At 48.4% G+C, this 22719-nt stretch overlaps 1 protein-coding gene across 1 annotated transcript in view; it reads right to left on the reverse strand.

Moving 5' to 3' along the window:
- Window positions 1–1551: 1551 nt before the first annotated feature.
- The window catches only part of LOC140409173 (uncharacterized), a 396946-nt gene continuing 375778 nt past the window's right edge, over window positions 1552–22719 (reverse strand). The window contains exons 6-7 of the mRNA XM_072497409.1: window positions 4175–4359; window positions 1552–3367 (exon numbers count right to left, since the gene is read on the reverse strand). Of these exons, the coding sequence (XP_072353510.1) occupies window positions 2886–3367; window positions 4175–4359 (667 nt within the window). The 3' untranslated portion in view covers window positions 1552–2885. The remainder of the gene's footprint in view (window positions 3368–4174; window positions 4360–22719) is intronic.

Consider the following 22719-nt stretch of genomic DNA (forward strand, 5'->3'; position numbering starts at 1 on the left):
TCATAGAATAAACATGGATTTGCTTTTAAAAATACTTTTCCATTTCTGCTGTACCACACCTGTAGAGTGGGCCTATTAAAAGTTGTGGGTCAGGTGAACTCCATGATACACTTTGGGGTTCTCTAAAACCTGGCCCATAACACTAGGAATCAAAATTCCCTGGAATATCAGAGCAGATGTCAAGATCAGTGGTGACTCTTTGGGAGACACTGGCACCTGAAGGTCCACCCATTACTGTCACCATTTGCTCAGCTCCCATCACGCCAACCTACATGGCTAAGACCACAGTGCCAAGGAATCACAGCAGAAACTCTGTGGCAGCAGCATTGGAACCAACACACCACCATTTAAAAACCACAAAGAAACCCCCCCCCACCACATTCTCAAATGCAAGCAGGCCAGTTAGGAGACTAAAGTCCAGTTCAGAACCTACCTATGGGTTTCACACTCTTATAGTCAACAACGCCAGCAGCTGCTACAAGATAAACGGGGGGAGTCAGAAACATAACAGATGGAATGGGGAGGAGGAAAAAAAACAAAGGAGATTGTCTTCGGCTTCAGAAAGTGTAGTGGAGAACATGCCCCTGTCTGCATTAATGGGAATGAAGTAGAAAGGGTCGAGAGCTTCAAGCTTTTAGGTGTACAGGTCACCAACAACCTGTCCTGGTCCCCCCATGCCGACACTTATAGTTCAGAAAGCCCACCAACGACTCTACTTTCTCAGAAGACTAAGGAAATTTGGCATGTCAGCTACGACTCTCACCAACTTCTACAGATGCACCATAGAAAGCATTCTTTCTGGCTGTATTACAGCTTGGTATGGTTCCTGCTCTGCCCAACACCGCAGGAAACTACAAAAGGTTGTGAATGTAGCCCAGTCCATCACGCAAACCAGCCTCCCATCCATTGACTATCTATAATTCCCGCTGCCTTGGAAAGGCATCCCGCATAATTAAGGACCCCATGCATCCCGGACATACTCTCTTCCACCTTCTTCCGTCAGGAAAAAGACACCAAAGTTTGAGGTCACGTACCAACTGACTCAAGAACAGCTTCTTCCCTACTGCCATCAGACTTTTGAATGGACCTACCTCGTATTAAGTTGACCTTTTCTCTACACCTTGCTATAACTGTAACATTATATTCTGCAGTCTCTCCTTCCTTCCCTATGTACGGTATGCATTGTTTGTTCAGCATGCAAGAAACAATACTTTTCACTGTATACTAATACATATGACAGTAATAAATCAAATCAAATCAGGGAGAGAGCTGTAATAACCCTAATATTTTCCCCCCTTTCTTGGTTGAAAAATCTCATGATCGTACATCATGCCAACCTAGCAAAAAGTATTTTGGTTTCAAGAAAGTGGAGTGGGTGACAGCCCTGAATCATCAGCGAATGAAGCACTTGATTTATTGGGGTTAATTTTTATTTACCTCAGGGCTTCAGCATTGTCATGTGTGGTTATGTTGAGCAAGTATTCTCAATAAGACTAGAAAATGTAAGCTTTAAAATTACTCTCGGCACAATTAGAAGATGCAAACTTCACGTTCGCATGGAAGATTGTTTTATTGGAGGTGTTAACATGTCAACAAAACGTTTGTAAGAAGCAAAATTCCTCTGCTGAAGTCACCAGCCATCACACCCAAAGCGGTTGGTGTAAGAGCCGAGATTGTACTCAGAACCATGAAGATTAAAGGAAGGTTTAATAGAGATGTTCAAATTTGTGAGGGGTTTTGGTAGAGTCGGCAGGGAGTTCCTGTTGCCATTGGCACAAAAGGTTACCGATTTTAAACAATTGACAAAAACAAAACCAGGGCCGGGATTTCCAGGTCCGGCCGTGGTGGGTGTGGCGAGCCAGCTGAAAGTCCACTGACTTTGGTGGGACTGGAAGATCCCGCCAACGGGCAGGGCCAGAAAATCCCAGCCAAGGAGAGGGATGAGGAGAATTTGGGCTGGATTCTTCGAGCCTCCACGCCAAAATCGTGTTCGCCGCAGGGGCCTCGGGGGCGGGGGGGGGGGGTTGGTGTACATTTTTGGTGCCACTCCGCGCTCCGTGTCCGCCCTGTCGCATGGGGCAGCCGCTGCACGCCTTCGCCGTGAGCATGCACCAACTCCCGACCGGAAGTGCGGGGCCCCGTATCTGCAGCCAGAGCTGCGAGAAGCACTCTGGAGCCCTGCCAGCGCCCTGTAGATGGGAAAATCACTCAGGAATTTCTTAAGGAAAGTCCAGAGTGAAACGGCAGCGTTTTTAAGCTGGTGTGGGGACATAGCCCCATTAATGGAGAATCCAGCCCTTTGTTTTTACTCATCAAGTTACTGTGATCTAGAATGAAATGCCTAACTGGGGGTGATAGACGTGGATTCAGTAATAACCTTCAAGAGGGAATTGGATCTAGAATGCTGGGCTTTGGGAAAAGGGAGCTCAGTGAAAGGCCTTTCAGGGAGCAAAGTCAGCCACAGGCATGATGGGTCAAATGGCCTCTTTCTCTGCTGTATCATTTTATGATTCTGGGAGCCCACCTGTGTTACGCTACTTAAGAGATTCTCCCATCCAAAGTCCATGCATTGCGGCAGGATCAGTGGAGGGGAGAAGGTCTCAGGTGAGTGGGCTCATCTCACTGCTCACAGTGAAAGGCTTTCACAGGTCGGCAGTATTAAAATCACACATCACACTGCTAACTCTCACAGGTAGGCTAATCTCAGTGCCCATTACCATCCTGTCCACCATTTCATTCAAAACGGGCTTTCAATAAGGTGATTTGCCCACAGAGAGGTGGAATTATATGCTCCCTGTGGTGATATCCTAAGATGCTTTCTCTCTTCCCCTGTGCAGCCCTACACTAATTGACTTGCTTAATTGATCTCTGTCTTTGTGCAGCTATTATTCATATTTCACCCTCTTGATGGGCTCTACCCGTCCTTTGAGTGCAGTCCAGTAAAAGGCGATGCCAATCAGGCAGAAGGCGGCTACTGTGTAGATGTACTCCGCATGATTAGGGAATGGAGTGCCGCAAATGGGATACCACTGTGACCCATCCAGCGGGGGCCTGGCTCCTGGCAGACAGTGCCAGTCAAACATCCCCTCATCATAGTCACTAGCACAGAGGTACGCGCGCCTGGACAGGATCTGCCCCAAAGGAGAGGTCAGAACTTTGGATGCGTTGCAGGGGCCTAGGGTTTCATGGAGTCCGACAGAAACCTGCTGCTCCGGCCTGGCGAAGGTGACGAGGAGGATGAAGAAGAGAAAGTTGAAGAAGGTCCCCTGCCCTGCTTCATGCCGAAGCCAGGATGCAGAGTTCACCGTGCTCCGATTATCCCGGCTGCCGTTCCGTTCCGCAGACCACACAATGAAAATGTAGACAGCTGATAATAAAAATAAGGGGCAGTTTGTTCAATTTACATCAGTAACAATTGACATTTTGTAAAGCATTGCGAATGTAATAAAACAACAAAAGGCACTTCACAGCAGAGCAATGAATCAAAGATTTACCCTGAGCTGAAGAGGGAGATATCATCAAACAGGATGGAAACTTCATTGAAGAGGCAAGCTTGAAGCACAGTCTTAAAGGAGGAGGGAGATGTGGTGAGACACTGAGTCTTAGGGGAAGGTTCCAGAGTTCTTGGACCAGACAGATGAAGATAAAGTTGCCTGTCATGCGAGTGGGCGTTGGGTAAGAGGCCAGAGTTGGAAGAAAGCGACGTCTCAGATGATTGTAGGTCTGGAGAAGATTAGAGCTAAGGAGGGGCAAGGCCATGGAAGGATTTAAACTCAAAGGTTAAAGTTTGAAATTGAAGCATTGCGGCTTGTGGCAACCGAATATGGGTCAGTGAGTGTAATTGGATGGGGACACAACTGAACAAGACTTAGGACGGGTTGTATTACATCAAATTCACATTATATAAAAAGCACAGCCTGATCAATAAACCAGAGGCAACACTGGGAAGTGGGCCGCAGTACTTAATTGGATGGAGTCCAGCCACCCCCACAGTAGACAGAACATTCAGTTGGCTTTTGTATTCGCTCTGAGACCTGCTGCCTGCTGTAGACTATTAAGTGATAACTTGCCAAAGTTAGTTCATGATTTTTATCTATGGTGAAATTAATTGTTCAGTAATCAGGCTGCGAGTGGCATATCACTTCCAAAAAACTGTCTAGTTGTTCACACTTACCCAGCTGCCCCATCACGATATTCTCCGTGTGTATTTGATAAATGTCGTGTGGAACATGATACAAAGGCAGAAACTGAGTCAGAACGGCCAATGGAAATGTAAAGATTCCGGCCAGCAAGGCAACTGCCAACTCCTTGAAAATCCCAGTGGACTTGGCTTTCGAGGCATTCCCAGTGATTGCCTTTCTGTGAGAAAAAATAACAGTCGGTGATTTCAACTTTCAGAGTGGGAAAGGCTTAGAGGGGGTGGAATTCTTAAAGTGCACCCAGGAGAGCTTTTTGAGCCAGCACTTAGACAGTCCTACAAGAGATGGGGTGGCACTTGACCTAGTTTTAGGGAATGAAGCTGGGCAGGTGGTAGAAGTGTCAATGGGGGAGCATTTCGGCGACTGTGACCATAACTCAGTAAGATTTAAGGTAGTTCTGGAAAAGGACAAAGGTGGATCAGAAATAAAGCTTCTGAATTGGGGGAAGGCTGATTTTAATAGGAAAAGGCAGGATCTAGCCAAAGTGGACTGGGAACAGCTACTTAAATCCACATCAGAACATTGGGAGTCATTTGAAAAGGAAATAGAGAGCACAAAGCAAACATATTACCTGTAAAGGTAAAGGATGGGATCAAAATGTCCAGAGAACCCTAGATTCCAAGGAAATACAGGATTGGATAAAGAAAAAACAGGGAGGTTTATGCCAGATACAGAGGGCTGAAAATAGTGGATGCCTTAGAGGAGTATAGAAGGTGCAGCGGGATATTTCAAAAATAAATCAGGAGAATCAAGAGGGGGCATGAAATAACACTGGTGGGGGGGGGGGGGGGGGGGGGAGAGAAAGGAAAGTCCCAAGGTGTTTTCTGGGTATATTAAGGGCAAGAGGGTAACGAGGGAAAGAGTAGGGCCTATTAGAGACCATAGTAGCAACTTGTGTGAGTAGCTGAAAGATGTAGGTGAGGTACTAAATAAATATTTTGCATCTATGTTCAATATGGAGAAGGATGATGTAAGTACAGAAAGCAGGGAAGGAGACTGTGATATAATTGAATCGATTAGAATTGAGAGGGAAGATGTGTTAGCAGTTCCAGTGCGCTTAAAAATTGATAATTCTCCAGGCCCAGATGAGAAGTGCCCTTGGCTGCTGTGTGAGGCAAGAGAGGAGATTGTAGGGGTTCTGGTGTTCATTTTCAAATCCTCTCTGGCCACAGGCGAGGTGACAGAGGACTGAAGGACAGTAAATGTGGTACCATTATTCAAGAAGGGACGTAGGGAAGAACCTACAGGCCAATGAGTCTAACATCAGTGGTAGGGAAACTATTGGAAAAATGTCTGAGGGACAGAATTAATCTGCACTTGGAGAGGGGAGGATCAATCCAGGATATTCAGCATGGCTTTGTCAAAGGGAGATCATGTCTAACAAATTTGATTTAAATTTTCGAAGAGGTGACTAGATAAGGGCAGGACAGTTCATGTAGTCTACATGGACTTCAGTAAGGCTTTTGACAAGGTCCCACATGGGAAACTGATCAAGAAGGTAAGAGCCTATGGGATCCAGGGCAATTTGGCAAATCGGATCCAAAATTGGCTTAGTGGCAGGAGGCAGAGGGTGTTGGTCGAAGTTGTTTTTGTGACTTGAAGACTGTGTCCAGTGGTGTTCTTCAGGGATCGGTGCTGGGTCCCTTGATGTTTGTAAATGTTAATGATCTGGATGTGAATGTAGAAGGTATGATCAGTAAGTTTGCAGATGACACAGAAATTGGTGGTGTGATAGATAGCGAGGAGGACAGCCTTAGATTATAGTGTGATCGAGACAGACTGATCAATGGCAAATGGAATTTAACTCTGAAAAGTGTGAGGTGATGCATTTTGGGAAGACTAACAAGGCAAGGGAATACAGAATGAAGGTAGGATGCTAGGAAGTACAGAGGACCAAAGGAATCTTGGAGGACATGCCCATAGGTCCCTGAAGGCAGCAGGACAGGGAACTAAGGTGCTTAAGAAGGCATATAGGACACTCGCCTTTATTGGCCGAGGCATAAAATATATCAGCAGGGAGGTTGTGATGGAGCTGTATAAAACGCTGGTTAGGCCACACCTAGAGTACCATGTGCTGTTCTAGTTGCCACACTATGGGTAGGAAGTGATTGCACTGGAGAGGGTGCAGAGGAGAATCACCAGGATGTTGCCTGGGCTGGAGTATTTCAGCTACGAAGAGAGACTGGATAGGCTGGTGAAGCTCTCCTTAAAGTACAGAAGACTGAAGGAGTCCTGATTGAGGTGTACAAAATAATGAAGGGCACAGATAGGGTAGATAGGAATACACTTTTAATAATAATCTTTATTGTCACAAGTAGGCTTACATTAACACTGCAATGAAGTTACTGTGAAAATCCCCTAGTCGCCACATTCCGGCGCCTGTTCGGGACACAGAGGGAGAATTCAGAATGTCCAATTCACCTAACAGCACATCTTTCGGGATTTGTGGGAGGAAACCGGAGCACCCGGAGGAAACCCACGCAGACACGGGGGAAACGTGCAGACTCTGCACAAACAGTGACCCAAGCCGGGAATCGAGTCTGGAACCCTGACACTGTGAAGCAGCAGTACTAACCACTGTGCTACCACTTAGTTTAAAAAAAAAATATTTTTATTCTCCTCCTTTTTCACATTTTCTCCCAAATTTACACCCAACAATAAACAATAATCAGTAACAAATGCAATGTTAATCCCCATATCAATAACAACGATCCCATCCTCCCACCAAACCCCCAAACAGTAGCCCGCATGTCAACATAAACAAATGACAAAAAGGAATCAGGAATCACCCATAGTCACCATTAACACATACAGTCCCCCTCCCCCAAACTCTCCCAGCACCCCCCTCCTAATGTTCGATGTAATCCAATTCTCGAAAATGCATAATGAATAACAGCCATGAATTGTAGAATCTCTCCATCCTTCCCCTCAGTTCAAATTTGACCTTCTCAAGAGTCAAGCATTCCAGCAGGTCCCCCCGCCATGCCAGGGCACAGGGTGGATTGAATGAGCTGGGAGCGAAGTATGGGCTGGAGCAGGGGGAAATATTTTAGTGTCCTAATTCCTTTCTCCTCCCATCTCCGATAATTTCCATCCCATCTCCCTGGCTCAAATCTGTGGTTCCCCCGAATCGGCATTTCCCTTGACCCTGCTCCCAACCCGAAGTGCTGTCGAAACTGCCTCCAAATTCTCAATGAAGCTATTACTACCGGACTCTCTGAGTATCTCCCCGGGGCCGTCGGGAGTGGCGCTGTTGCTAGCGCCTTGAATCCCAACCCCCTGCACAAACTCTCCTCCATTCTGACCCATTGGGAGTCAACCCCTCTGACCCAGCTCCGTACCTTCTCCTCATTCGCTGCCCAGTAATAATACATCAGGTTCGGAAGAGCCAAACTCCCAGCCTGCCTTCCTCTCTGTAGTAGCACCTTTCTAATTCTGGCCACCTTCCCTCCCCATATGAACGAGGTAATCATCTCTTCAACCTCTCTAAAAAATGCTTTTGGCAGGAAAATCGGCAGGCATTGGAAAATAAACAGGAATCGCGGCAATACATTCATTTTAACCACCTGTACCCGACCCGCCAGTGACAGAGGGAGACCATCCCACCTTGCCAGATCAGCTGTGCTCCCACTAAGTTGAGGGGTCAATAACCAGGGGACATACATTTAAGGTAATGAGCAGGAGATTTGAGGAAATATTTTTCCACCCAGAGAATGGTGGGAATCTGGAACTCACTGCTTGAAAGGACGGTCGAGGCAGAAACCCTCACAACATTTAAGAAGCATTTAGGTGAGGACTTGAAACACCATAGCATACAAGGCTATGAACCAAGTGCTAGAGAATGGGATTAGAATAGATAGGTGTTTGATGGCTGGCACATACACAATGGGCCGAAGGGCCTCTTTCTGTGCTGGAAAACTCTATGCCTCTGAACAGAAAAAGGTGTTCAACATTAAAGAAGTGTGGGTAGGGTTGCCATCTCAGGTTGGCTGCATTCCTGGAGGTTTCACCACATGACATTCTCCTCAAACTCCCCCAATCCCCACACACTCCTGCCATTGATCCACATTCCAGATGCACTGCCGCCCCACAGTCAATTGGGATTGGAACAGAATCCTTGTTATTCAATTGGATTGGTCCTGACTGCTGGTGAAGCAGCCATTTTTTCACACAGTCATCAATATTTTTTCTTATAACTAATGGAATAATGAGAAAACACAATTTTGTTTCATGGCCCTTTGATTTTTCTAATGTATTGCTTGGGGGATTAATCTTCAATTCCTAGGGACTACAGGGCAATCTGGAGGATTGGCAATCCTCCATATAAGGTGCTTTTCAATGAGTTGCCTCTAGTGACACAAAGTCGCCGTGAGGAATATATTTGGTGATTTATTTTGCATATTGATTGTTGAAAAAGGTCAGAAGGCCATTGTATCATTTATGTTGATGTCACAGGCAAGTAATACTGTATCCACAGATCATCTTTCTCCCCCATTTCTTCTGCCTCTGCTGCAGACACTGACTCCCTCTGCATTATAGTTCCACAGGCATGGTAACCTTCTGCTACCTTACTCAAGGAGCCATTCTTCAATGAGGGTTGGAAGGTATTTGATCGTGGACGTATAACAGTTAAGCTAAATTCTTGAATCACCAATAGGTACATGTGTCACTGAATAACCATCAGGCATCAGAATGCTGGCTATTTTCCACTCTGAGCTTATGGGAACGAAAGTAATTAAAGACCCATCCCAGCTGTCAATTTGGCTCAGATCTGAATGCAACTGGATGATTACAGACAAGCAGGGGCAGACTTGTCAGTTCTAATTTCTGCACGGATGGCTTAAGGTCTGCCTGCAAATGGATCAACCCAACTCATCCAACTATCTCACAGAAATACTGCAAATGATTGGATTTCTGAAATAAGAGCAGAAAATATCGGAATGAGCAGAAGGTCAATCAGCAGTAGTCCATTTATGGGGTGCGTCTCCTTCATGAGAGTTATAGGCTGCAAGGGAGCTACTGATCTAATTATGTATTCTATTCAGAGAAGTAGGTTCTGTGCTGAATGTTTCATAGAAATTCCCAGAAGCAGACTTTGACCTGTACAATCTGGAACATGTTGTGTCGCCTAAGGTGTGCTGAAGTTTCTCATGCCATATTGCTATTGATTTCTCTTTCGCCTGAGTAATCTTTAGCTTTTGCCTGTTAAACTGGGAAGTATATGTCAATTTGAAAACAATAATGACCACTGAATTGTCGATTGTCTGATCCTAAAGCCATGGATAGTTTTAATAAGCCTGATTCCATACATTCCAATACCTACTGATTCATAGGTTTTGGGCAACTTTAAAAATTCAATGTCAAGTGTTGGAAATCAATTATTTCTACAAAGGAAAATTCATGGGTATAGTTCATGCTTTTTGATTAGTACCAAACAGTGATACAGTGCAAAGTCAGAATTATAATTAAAAGTTTTGCTTGGTTGAACAGCAATTATATGTAACAAGAGAGAAGCTATCGATAAGGTAAGAAAGTAAGAAGTCTTACAACACCAGGTAAGAAAGTAAAGCAGTTATATTGATCCCTTTACCCCAATGGGAAAGGAAGGAGAAATAAAGGACTAAGAGTGGGATTTTCTGGTCCGCCTTCCCATAGTGTGTTGTTCGGCGGTGGAGGCGGGGTCAACATTGACCGCTGGCGGATCTTCCAGTCCCGCCGCTGTCTGCGGCGCTTTGTACGGCTCGTCCGACTTGCCGCCAGGGAAGTGCCGCCGGGGTCACCTTCAGCAGGACCAGGAGATCCCACCGGGGGGGGGTAGGGCCAGCCTAAGACCAACGAGGCAGTCGATAAAAAGTATTTGGCATTGGTAATGTCTACATTACTGAATTTAAACGTGAAACACACTTGAAATCCAATCAGAACATTAGGTGAAGTTATAATTAACATCTAAGAATATGTTTAAGTACAATTACATGTATTGTATCCTCAATAAATCTATGACAGTTGACTTCAATGTTTAAAAATCTTGTTGATTTGAGAAGGAAGACCATTCGACTGTCAGCTACACCAAGGATTGAGCATCCAATCCCTATTTCACTTGCCATTCTCGACAGCCAAGCTGAGATCAGGAACTCACCATGGCCGGGAATCATGCGTATGCGGCCATGTCATTCTGCCTCTTGCCATATCAGGGTGATGTGCCAATCAGGTTATGTCAATTTCAATTACAATTGAACTGCTCCATTAGGGAAAATGAAAACAATCATCAGTTTGAAAATATTGGAGTGAGACATCAAGAGGAGCAGAGGAGTTCTGTCTGGTGACCTGACCAATATTCATCTTAAAGTTATTAGGTTAATAAGTTATTAAGCACCCATAAGTATGCCTCAATCCTCTGAAGAGTTCTCCTCAGTTCCAGCTTGTCTCACAGGTAAAACTTTAATGTAACTTTGGAAACCTCAAGTCTGGTTACTTTTCAGTATTTCCAAACTAATTCCGGTAATTGCTTTCTGTTGCAAAAAGAATATGTGAGGACCACTGTAGATTCTCCCACTACTTTCAAGCTAAGCAATCTTCCAGCTTCTGTTCCCTCACAAAATTCAAACTGAGATTAAGCATCGCCCACATTCCATAAGGGCAATGATGAAGTAAAAATGTTATTCTGCCTCTGGTTCAGGTCTTTCCAACTGTAATTTAATTTGATTAACTCAGCGAGCTGCAAACCACAGGAGATCCAAACTGTAACTAAAGAACTCTCCCCAGTTAAATTGAAATGAGAAAGCTTTCTTAAGCTCCACCCATCTCCATTATAATTCAGCCTGCTCTGGGGTGACCTCAATGTGACCTTTAAATTAATTACCCCCATTCAGAATTTCTACTTTGAGCTGATGAATTAAATGAGTTTCCCAACCTATCAGGATTTACTAAATACTTTTAAAGTAATCAAAATTTTTTTTTTTGTAAAATATTTTATTAAGGCATTTGTGATTTTATAACAGTAACAGTAAACCATATACAAACAATTTTTTAAAATGTTTTAAGTTTAGAGTAGCCAATTATTTTTTTCTTTTCCAATTAAGGGGCAATTTAGCATGACCAATCCACCTAACCAGCACATCTTTGGGTTGTGGGGGTGAAACCCACGCAGACATGGGGAGAATGTGCAAACTCCACACAGATAGTGACCCAGAGCCGGGATTCGAACCCGGGTCCTTAGCGCCGCAGTCCCAGTGCTAACCACTGCGCCACATGCCACCCTGATATACAAACAACTATAAACATAGTGCAAAGGCTCTCTACCTCCCTCACAGGTCCCACCTTCCTTGAATAGTAATCGAGACTACACCCTTTGCTGACAGTTAATTTTCTCTAAAGAAGTCGACAAACGGCTGCCACCTCCGGACGAACCCTAGCATTGACCCTCTTAGGGCGAACTTGATTTTCTCAAGACTGAGAAAGCCAGCCATGTCATTGACACAGGTCTCTGATTTTGGGGGCTTCGAGTCCCTCCATGCTAACAGTATCCGTCTCCGGGCTACCAGGGAGGCAATGGCCAAGACGTCGGCCTCTCTCACCCCTTGGACCCCCGGGTCCTCCGACACTCTGAAAATCGCCACCTCTGGACTCGGTGCCACCCTTGTTTTTTACACCGTGGACATGACATCTGCAAACCCCTGCCAAGCTTCGAACATGCCCAAAACATGTGGACATGGTTCGCTGGTCCTCCCGCACATCTTGCACACCTGTCTTCTATCCCAAAAAACGTGCTCATCTGGGCCACTGTCATGTGTACCCGGTGAACGACCTTAAATTGTATCAGGCTGAGCCTGGCGCAAGACGTGGACGTGTTGACCCTGCTTAACGCATCCGCTCAGAGACCTGCCTCTATCTCTCCCCCTAATTCATCCTCCCATTTGTGCTTTAGCTCCTCTGTCTGCGCTTCGTCTGACTCCATGAGTTCTTTATAGATATTTGAGGCTTACCCTCTCCCACCCATACTCTAAAAATTACCCGATCTTGTACCCCCCATGGCAGTAGGAGCGAGAAGGTTGGAACCTGCTTTCGCAAGAAGTCCCAAATCTGCAGATACCTAAACCCATTCCCTCCCGTCAACTCAAACTTCTCCTCTAACTCCCTCAAACCGGGAGAGCTCCCAGCTATAAACAAAACTCCCATCCTCCCGATCCCTGCTCTATGCCATCCCCAAAACCCTCCATCTAGTCTCCCTGGGGCAAACCGATGGATGCTACAGATTGGAGCGCAAACCAATGCTGCCTCCACTCTCATGTTTCTTCCATTGCTCCCAGGTTCTCAGGGCCGCCAGTACCACCGGGCTTGTGGAGTATCGGCCCGGCGAGAACGGCAGAGGTGCTGTGATCAATGCCCCTAAACTCGTGTCCTTACAAAATGCTGCCTCTACCCGTTCCCACACCGACCCTTCCCCCACTACCCACTTCCTAATCATGGCTATATTTGCCACCCAGTAATAGTTGCTAAGGTTCGTCTGCGCCAGCCCACCCTCCCCTCGGCCAGGCTCCAGTATCATCTTCTTCACTCGCGGGATTTTACCTGCCCAAACAAAACCGGAGATCACCTTATTTACCCGCTTGAAAAAGGCCTTTGGGATAAAGATGGGGAGGCACTGAAAAACAAACAGGAATCTCGGGAGGACCGTCATTTTCACTGTCTGTATCCTCCCCGCCAGTGATAACGGGAGCATATCACACCTTCGGAAGTCCTCTTTCATTTGTCCCACTAACTGGGCCAAGTTTAGATTATGCAACAGCCCCCAGTCCCGTGCCACCTGGATCCCTAAATAACGGAAGCCACCTCCCATCGCTCTGAACGGCAGCTCTCCCAGTCTCCTCTCCTGCCCCCTTGCCTGGATCACAAACACCTCGCTTTTCCCCATGTTCAATTTGTAGCCTGAAAAACAGCTATATTCCCCTAAAATCCTCATGATCTCTCCCATCCCCTCTAACGGGTCAGAAACATACAGGAGCAGGTCGGCGGCGGATAGCGAGACGCTGTGTTCCACCCCACCCCGGACCAGCACCTTCCAGCCTCTGGAAGCTCTTAATGCCATACCAGTGGCTCAATGGCCAGAGCGAACAGCAATGCAGAGAGGGGGTATCCCTGCCTCGTCCCCCGATGCAGTCTAAAATAGCCCAACGTCAGACGGTTCATTCGACAATTCGCCTCTGGTGCCTCGTACAGCAGCCTGACCCAGTCGATGAAACCCCGACCAAACCCGAACCGCCCCAACACCTCCCACAGATAGTTCCATTCCACCCGGTCAAAGGCCTTCTCTGTGTCCATTGCAACCACTACCTCCACCGCCTTTCCCTCTGGGGGCATCATGATTACATTCAATAGCCTTCTAACGTTGGCCGTTAGCTGCCTACCCTTAACGAACCCCGTCTGGTCTTCCCCTATCACCTCCAGGACACAGTCTTCTATCCTTGAGGACAAGACTTTCGCTAACAGTTTGGCATCAACATTCAACAAGGAGGTCGGCCTGTAAGACCCGCATAGCTCAGGGTCCTTCTCCCGCTTCAGGATCAGTGAGATTGAGGCCTGTGACATTGTCGGGGGAAGAACACCGCGCTCCTTTGCCTCGTTAAACTTCCTCACCAACAGAGGGCCCAGCATCTCAGAGAACTTTTTATAAAATTCCACTGGGTAGCAATCTGGTCCCGGGGCCTTGCCCGACTGCATGGCCTCCAGTCCATCTGCTATTTCTTCAATCCCTATTGGGACTCCTAGCCCTTCTACCAACCCTTCGTCCACCTTCGGGAACTCCAGCCCTCCCAGAAATTGTCTCAGTCCTCCCACTCCAGTTGGGGGTTCCGACTCATATAGCCTCCTGTAAAACTCCTTAAACACCCCGTTAACCCCTGCTGGGTCCAAGATTGTGTTCCCTCCTCTGTCCTTCACTCTCCCTATCTCCCTAGCTGCCTCCCTTTTCCTGAGCTGGTGTGCCAGCATTCTACTAGCCTTCTCTCCATACTCATACTTCGCCCCCCTCGCCTTCCTCAACTACTCCACCGCCTTCCCCGTAGATAACAAGCCAAATTCCACCTGTAGCCTCCGTCGTTCCTTCAGTAATCCTACCTCTGGGGCCTCCTCATACCTCCTGTCTACCTGAAGTATTTCCCCGACCAACCTATCCGTCTCTGCCCTCTCTTACCTCTCCCTATGGGCCAGAATCAAAATCAGCTCCCCTCTGACCACTGCCTTAAGTGCATCCCAAACCATTGCTGCTGAGACCTATCCCTTATCGTTAATCTCCAGGTGGTTCTGGATGGATTCCCTCACCCGCCCACACACACCCTCGTCCACTAACAGTCCTACAACCAATCTCCATTGCGGGTGCTGACCACCCTCCTGTAGGTCCACCCAATGTGGGACATGGTCCGACACAGCAATCGCCGAATACTCTGTGTCAACCACCCCCGCCAGTAAAGCCCTGTTCAAAATTTTAAAAGTCGATCCGGGAGTATACTTTATGCGCATGTGAGTAGAAGGAGAACTCCTTCGCTCTTGGCCATCCAAACGTCCATGGGTCTGCCCCACCCATCTGCTACATGAACCCCTTTAGTTCCTTCGCCATTGCCGGCACCCTGCCTGTCCTTGAACTCGACCGGTCCAACCTTGGGTCAATGACCGTATTAAAGACCCCTCCATTATCAGCTTGTGTGAATCCAGATCCGGGATCTTCCCTAACATCCGTCTCACAAACTGCACATCATCCCAATTTGGTGCATAGACATTCACAAGCACCACCGGCAACCTTCCAGCTTCCCGCTAACCATGATATATCTACCCCCCACATCCACAACTACTCTCCCCGCCTCAAATGACACTCGTTTATTAATCAGGATCACGACCCCTCTAGTCTTAGAATTCAGCCCGAGTGTAATACCTGCCCGACCCATCCCTTACTCAGTCTGGTCTGATCAATTACTCTCAGATGCGTCTCCTGTAGCATTACCATGTCCACCTTCAATCCCCTCAAATGTGCGAATACGCGAGCCATCTTAATCGACCCATTCAGCCTTCTGATGTTCCACACGATAAGCCTGGTCAGGAGGCTTCTCACCCCACCCCACCCCTGCCGATCAACCATCCTCCTTCTTAGGCCAGCCTCCAGCTTGTGCCCCGCGCTCCCTCCGGCCCACCCTCAGGTAGCCTCCGTCCGCGACCTCCCATTTATCGCCAAGCAACAATCCCTCCTCTGTCAGCAGAGCAATTTTCCCCCCACCTCCGTTAACAGCACAATAAATGCACCTCCTTCAACAAACAAAACATCTGCTCACCCCCCATTGTGCTTCCCTGAGCCAACCCGCCCAGCTGGATTGGTGACCCCCCCACCCCCCCCACCCCCCATGGCACCAGACATCTTACCTCCTGTTGTTCCCTCCCCCCACTCGGACATACCTATCCAAAAGGCACATTTCCACCCAAACACACCCAAAGAAAAAACATCAAAGATTCACCCACCCTTCCCGCACCAGTATAAAGTTAACTCACAAAACTTTGCAACAGCCCAAAAAACATTACAAAGGGCATTTCTCATGCAGTGCAAGAATAAGAACAATTTTAGCAGAGTCCCTACAGCAAAGATCAGTCGCCTCAGTCTCTATCTAGACCTTTGCTTTTCACAAAGTCCATTGCTTCATCCGGCGACTCGAAATAAAATTGCCGCTCTTCATAGGTGACCCATAAACGAGCTGGATAAAGTAGCTTCACCTTCACCTTCCTCTTGAAAAGGGTCGATTTCACTCGGTTGAAACCCGCTCTTCTCTTGGCCAGGTCCGCACCCAGATCTTGGTAGATGCGCAGAATGTTATTCTCCCACTTACAGCTCCGTGTCTGCTTGGCCCAACGCAAAATCTGCTCCTTATCCAGGAATCTGTGCATTCGTACCACCATCGCCCTCGGTGGCTCGTTCGCCTGCGGCGACCGCGCAAGCATTCTGTGCGCTCTGTCCACCTCCAGTGGTCTAGGAAACGACCCATCGCCCATTAACGTCTCAAGCATATTCGCCACGTAAGCCCTTGCGTCCATTCCCTCACATCCCTCAGGGAGGCCAACGATCCTCAAGTTCTGGCGGCGGGACCTATTCTCTAAGTCCTCCACCTTGTCTTGCAGCCTTTTCTGTTGCTGTTTCATCAGCCCCACCTGTGCCTCCAGCGCCGTTAGGTGTTCCTCATGCTCAGCCACCATTTCCTCCATCTTCTGGACCACCCGATCTTGGGCTTCCAGTCTCTGCTCCACCCGAGTGATCGACTCCTTGATCGGGTCCAGGCATTCCTTTTTTGCTTGGCAAAGCCCTCCTGAATAAACTCCACCAGCTGGCCCGGTGTCCACTGGGCCGCCGAGCCACTACCCTGCAGATCCGCCATGCTTTCCTTTACCGCAGAATCTACACGGGCCTGCTCGATTCAGTTCTTCCTTCCCTTATGTCCACTTCTGTACCGTGTCTCCATATACTGGGTGGGATTCCTCCTCACAGTCTCATCCACCACCGGCCCCTCAAACAAATTCCAAAAAAAGTCAGGGAAAAAAGGTCCAAAAAGTCCGTCATGAGTGGGAGCCACCAAATGTGCGACCTACTCCCTCATGGCCGCCACCGGAAGTCTTCTGTACCTCCCAAAATTAATACAGCCCTCCAGAATGTCATTACAGCAAAACTGGCAGACAGCCACGTCTCCAGTTCTTTAGCTAAGTACGTGCACCTGCTGTTTATCACCTTACCTTTTTAGTTGTTAACCTCTTACGGCAACATGGCCCCAACCTTTTAAATGTAATAGGCTCCAAACTTGCTTTAATTGCATTTATTCCATGTTTTACAGTTTATCTTTAAATCTGAAATCTACAAGTTATGCTACAAAATTAAATTATAAAACACATGAACTATAAACTAAGGGCTGGATTCTCCAATTTTGCGGCTACGTGGCGACGGCGGCTTGGGAAGAGTGGCGTTTTACGACGCCAGCATTGGCGCCAAACCCTCACCGATTCTGGGACCGGTGAGGGGCCAGCAGCGCTGACGGGTAGAACTCCCTGCTCCTGCGGCAAAAAAGGCCGGAGAATGGGCAGGTCCGTGGCCACGCCTGCGCACAGCGACGACCTGCAGCGGGCGCGCCGTACCACATGGCGGCAGCCGTGCGCGCACCCGACCTGCCAGATAGTGCCCCCATGGACCCCCTCGCCACCGGCTAGCAACATCCCCCCCCCCCACCCCCCCGCCAACTGCTGGACACAGTCCTCAGCCGCTACGCCGGGTTCGCAAAAACTGACAGCACAACTGACCCGCACCGTCCTGCACTCGGCCCATTGTGGGCGGAGCATCGGGGGAGAGCCTTCAGGTGACGTCCTGAGGCCGTCCCAATGGCGTGCAGCGTGCTCCCTGATGACACCATTTTGGAGGGGGCGGAGCATCTGAAAATCAGCACCACCCCCGATTTTGGGGTCAAAAGGGATTCTCCGCCCGATCGGCGATTACGATATTGGCGTCGGGCAACGGAGAATCCCGCCCTAGATATTTGCAACACCAGATAAATCAGATGGCCCATTTCAATATATCACTTCCCAGATTTTTGTGCACTAAAAGAAAGATCACTGGGATCAGAAATTCACCGAGGTTCTCCTGGTCTGGTGCTGTGACGTTGTGAAAGATCACCCCAATCACCAGGCGAATGGTAAAAAAGAACCAACCCCAGCAATTTCTGCAGAAGCTGGTGTTGGTCTCGTCCCAATGTTAGTGAAAGGCTCAGAAGACCTGTGCAATTTCAGGGTCCCAGACTTTATTTCACGCCATTTCACATTCCTCACGAAAATCCCAAATACATCTTATAGAATGAACGACTGTTACATAAAGGAAAGAAAAAAAGATATTTGTAGAGAACCTTTTATGTCTTCAAGACATTTCAAAGTACTTCACGGTTATGGAAGCACTTCTCAAGTTTAGTCACTGTTGTAATGTCAAGAAATGCAGCAGCCAATTCGCGCACAGCAAACTCCCACAAGAAATCGTAGACTGACCAAGTAAACATTTTAGGGTGATTTACCAACCAACACTAATCAAACAACTACCTTGGTCATTGTCTGCCGGGCCTTGCTACTGGCGCCATATTTCCATACATTACAGCAATTACTGCACTTCTAAAGCAATTAGTACAATTTATTTATTTGTTCATGGGATGTGGGAGTCGCTGGCTGGGCCAGCATTTATTGCCCATCCCTGAGGGCATTGGAAGTACTATGTTGATGACTGTGAGAACGGCTCCTACCAACAACTCCTGTAATTCGGTACCCCGGGTCGTCCCGATTCGAGTGTCCCTTTTGGTAAATGGGCATTGACATGAAGCCAGATACTGGAGCAGCTGTGTCTGTGATCAGCTGCCGCACATTTGAGGGCATCCGCACCATCCTCCACACACTGGCTCTCTGTGACTGGCTGGGATGGATCTTGGTGGCATCTTCCAGAGTGCCCAGATTCAATGCCGCCATTCCTTGAAGTTCTAATGATTGTGAAGGCCTACAACTCCAAAATTCTGGAGCTAAGCTTGGAGAATGTTGACCTCCTTCGGGGGACCAGGGTGGTCATCCCAGAAAGCGGGCGAGCCACCTTACTGCAGGACCTCCATAACAGACACCCAGGGGTGTCCAAGATGAAAATGCCCGCCCGCAGTTATGTCTAGTGGCTGTGCATCAACACGGATATAGAGAAGCTGGCCCAACGGTGCGGGCCTTGCTAGGAACACCAGAAAGATCTACCCGTGGAGCCGTTACACCTTTGGGAATGGTCGGGCAGACCATGGCCATGCCGTCACATAGACTTTGCCGGTCCTTTTCAGGGATCGATGTTCCTGATCATTGTAGAAATGCACTCAAAGTGGCTCGGTGTCCACAAGATGCAGGCCACGACCGCAAGGGCGACTGTGGACCGCCTGTGCTACTCCTTCAGCACACATGGTATCGCGGAGGTAGTGGTCTCTGTTAACGGAGCCATTTTCACTAGTGCGGAGCTCAAGGCATTCATGGCCACGAACTGGATCCGCCACATGTGGACCTCCCCGTATCAGCTGGCCTCAAATGGACTGGCCAAATGGGTGGCCCAAACATTTAAGAGAGGGCTGAAGAAGCTGACCAACGGAACCTGGGAATACCGATTGGCCCATTTTCTGTTTAGTTACAGGACCACACCGTGGATATGCGGCCACGGGGTGGCACCAGCTGAGCTACTCCTGGGTCGACGCCTCCGGACGCGGTTAAGCTTGGCCATTCCAGATTTTGGGAAGAAGGACCAGCAGGGTCAAGAGAGGTCCGACGTGGGATGTCGGAGGCCGGTCCGCAGTTTCACTTCTGTGGATGCCATCTATGTCTGGAATTTCGGTGATGGAGCCACGTGGGTCGAGGGGAACGTACTACACCAAACGGGGCTGGTATCTTTCTCTGTACGGGCAATTAGCCGGGAATCTTTTTTTTTTTGTAAATATTTTATTGAAAATTTTTGGTCAACCAACACAGTACATTGTGCATCCTTTACACAATATTATAACAACACAAATAACAATGACCTATTTTATAAACAAAAAATGAATGAATCAATAATAAATAACAAAAATGAAAACTAACCCTAATTGGCAACTGCCTTATCACAAGTAACACTCTCCAAAAATATAATTTAACAGTCCAATATATAATTATCTGTAGCAACGACCTATACATATTATACAGTATATATTAACAACCCTGAGAGTCCTTCTGGTTCCTCCTCCCCCCCCCCCCCCCCCCCCCCCCCCCCGATCCTGGGCTGCTGCTGCTGCCTTCTTTTTTCCATTCCATCTATCTTTCTGCGAGGTATTCGACGAACGGTTGCCACCGCCTGGTGAACCCTTGAGCCGACCCCCTTAGGACGAACTTAATCCGCTGTAGCTTTATAAACCCCGCCATGTCATTTATCCAGGTCTCCACCCCCGGGGGCTTGGCTTCTTTCCACATTAGCAATATCCTGCGCCGGGCTACGAGGGACGCAAAGGCCAAAACATCGGCCTCTCTCGCCTCCTGCACTCCCGGCTCTTGTGCAACCCCAAATATAGCCAACCCCCAGCTTGGTTCGACCCGGACCCCTACTACTTTTGAAAGCACCTTTGTCACCCCCATCCAAAATCCCTGTAGTGTCGGGCATGACCAAAACATATGGGTATGATTCGCTGGGCTTCTCGAGCACCTCGCACACCTATCCTCCACCCCAAAAAATTTACTGAGCCGTGCTCCAGTCATATGCGCCCTGTGTAATACCTTAAACTGAATCAGGCTTAGCCTGGCACACGAGGGCGATGGGTTTACCCTGCTCAGGGCATCTGCCCACAGCCCCTCCTCGATCTCCTCCCCCAGCTCTTCTTCCCATTTCCCTTTTAGTTCATCTACCATAGTCTCCCCTTCGTCCCTCATTTCCCTATATATATCTGACACCTTACCATTCCCCACCCATGTCTTTGAGATCACTCTGTCCTGCACCTCTTGTGTCAGGAGCTGCGGGAATTCCCTCACCTGTTGCCTCGCAAAAGCCCTCAGTTGCATATACCTGAATGCATTCCCTTGGGGCAACCCATATTTCTCGGTCAGCGCTCCCAGACTCGCGAACTTCCCATCCACAAACAGATCTTTCAGTTGCGTTATGCCTGCTCTTTGCCACATTCCATATCCCCCATCCATTCCCCCCGGGGCAAACCTATGGTTGTTTCTTATCGGGGACCCCCCCAAGGCTCCAGTCTTTCCCCTATGCCGTCTCCACTGTCCCCAAATCTTCAGTGTAGCCACCACCACCGGGCTTGTGGTGTAGTTCCTCGGTGAGAACGGCAATGGGGCTGTCACCATAGCCTGTAGGCTAGTCCCCCTACAGGACGCCCTCTCTAATCTCTTCCACGCCGCTCCCTCCTCCTCTCCCATCCACTTACTCACCATTGAAATATTAGCGGCCCAATAATACTCACTTAGGCTCGGTAGTGCCAGCCCCCCCCTATCCCTGCTACGCTGTAAGAATCCCTTCCTCACTCTCGGGGTCTTCCCGGCCCACACAAAACCCATGATGCTCTTTTCAATCCTTTTTAAAAAAGCCTTCGTGATCACCACCGGGAGGCACTGAAACACAAAGAGGAATCTCGGGAAGACCACCATCTTAACCGCCTGCACCCTCCCTGCCAGTGACAGGGATACCATATCCCATCTCTTGAAATCCTCCTCCATTTGTTCCACCAACCGCGTTAAATTTAATCTATGCAATGTGCCCCAATTCTTGGCTATCTGGATCCCCAGGTAACGAAAGTCCCTTGTTACCTTCCTCAACGGTAGGTCCTCTATTTCTCTACTCTGCTCCCCTGGATGCACCACAAACAACTCACTTTTCCCCATGTTCAATTTATACCCTGAAAAATCCCCAAACTCCCCAAGTATCCGCATTATTTCTGGCATCCCCGCCGCCGGGTCTGCCACGTATAGTAGCAAATCGTCCGCATACAAAGATACCCGGTGTTCTTCTCCTCCTCTAAGTACTCCCCTCCACTTCTTGGAACCCCTCAACGCTATCGCCAGGGGCTCAATCGCCAGTGCAAACAATAATGGGGACAGAGGGCATCCCTGCCTTGTCCCTCTATGGAGCCGAAAATATGCAGATCCCCGTCCATTCGTGACCACACGCGCCATCGGGGCCCTATACAACAGCTGCACCCATCTAACATACCCCTCTCCAAAACCAAATCTCCTCAACACCTCCCACAAATAATCCCACTCCACTCTATCAAATGCTTTCTCGGCATCCATCGCCACTACTATCTCCGTTTCCCCCTCTGGTGGGGCCATCATCATTACCCCTAACAGCCTCCGTATATTCGTGTTCAGCTGTCTCCCCTTCACAAACCCAGTTTGGTCCTCGTGGACCACCCCCGGGACACATTCCTCTATTCTCATTGCCATTACCTTGGCCAGGATCTTGGCATCTACATTTAGGAGGGAAATAGGTCTATAGGACCCGCATTGTAGCGGGTCCTTTTCCTTCTTTAAGAGAAGCAATATCGTTGCTTCAGACATAGTCGGGGGCAGTTGTCCCCTTTCCTTTGCCTCATTAAAGGTCCTCGTCAATACCGGGGCGAGCAAGTCCACATATTTTCTCTCGAATTCGACTGGGAATCCATCCGGTCCCGGGGCCTTTCCCGCCTGCATGCTCCTAATTCCTTTCACCACTTCTTCTACCTCGATCTGTGCTCCCAGTCCCACCCTTTCCTGCTCTTCCACCTTGGGAAATTCCAGCCGATCCAAAAAGCCCATCATTCTCTCCCTCCCATCCGGGGGTTGAGCTTCATATAATTTTTTATAAAATGTCTTGAACACTCCATTCACTCTCTCCGCTCCCCGCTCCATCTCTCCTTCCTCATCCCTCACTCCCCCTATTTCCCTCGTTGCTCCCCTTTTCCTCAATTGGTGTGCCAGCAACCTGCTCGCCTTCTCCCCA

Source organism: Scyliorhinus torazame, chromosome 1 (assembly GCF_047496885.1).
Source record: "Scyliorhinus torazame isolate Kashiwa2021f chromosome 1, sScyTor2.1, whole genome shotgun sequence".
Classification (NCBI taxonomy): Eukaryota; Metazoa; Chordata; class Chondrichthyes; order Carcharhiniformes; family Scyliorhinidae; genus Scyliorhinus; species Scyliorhinus torazame.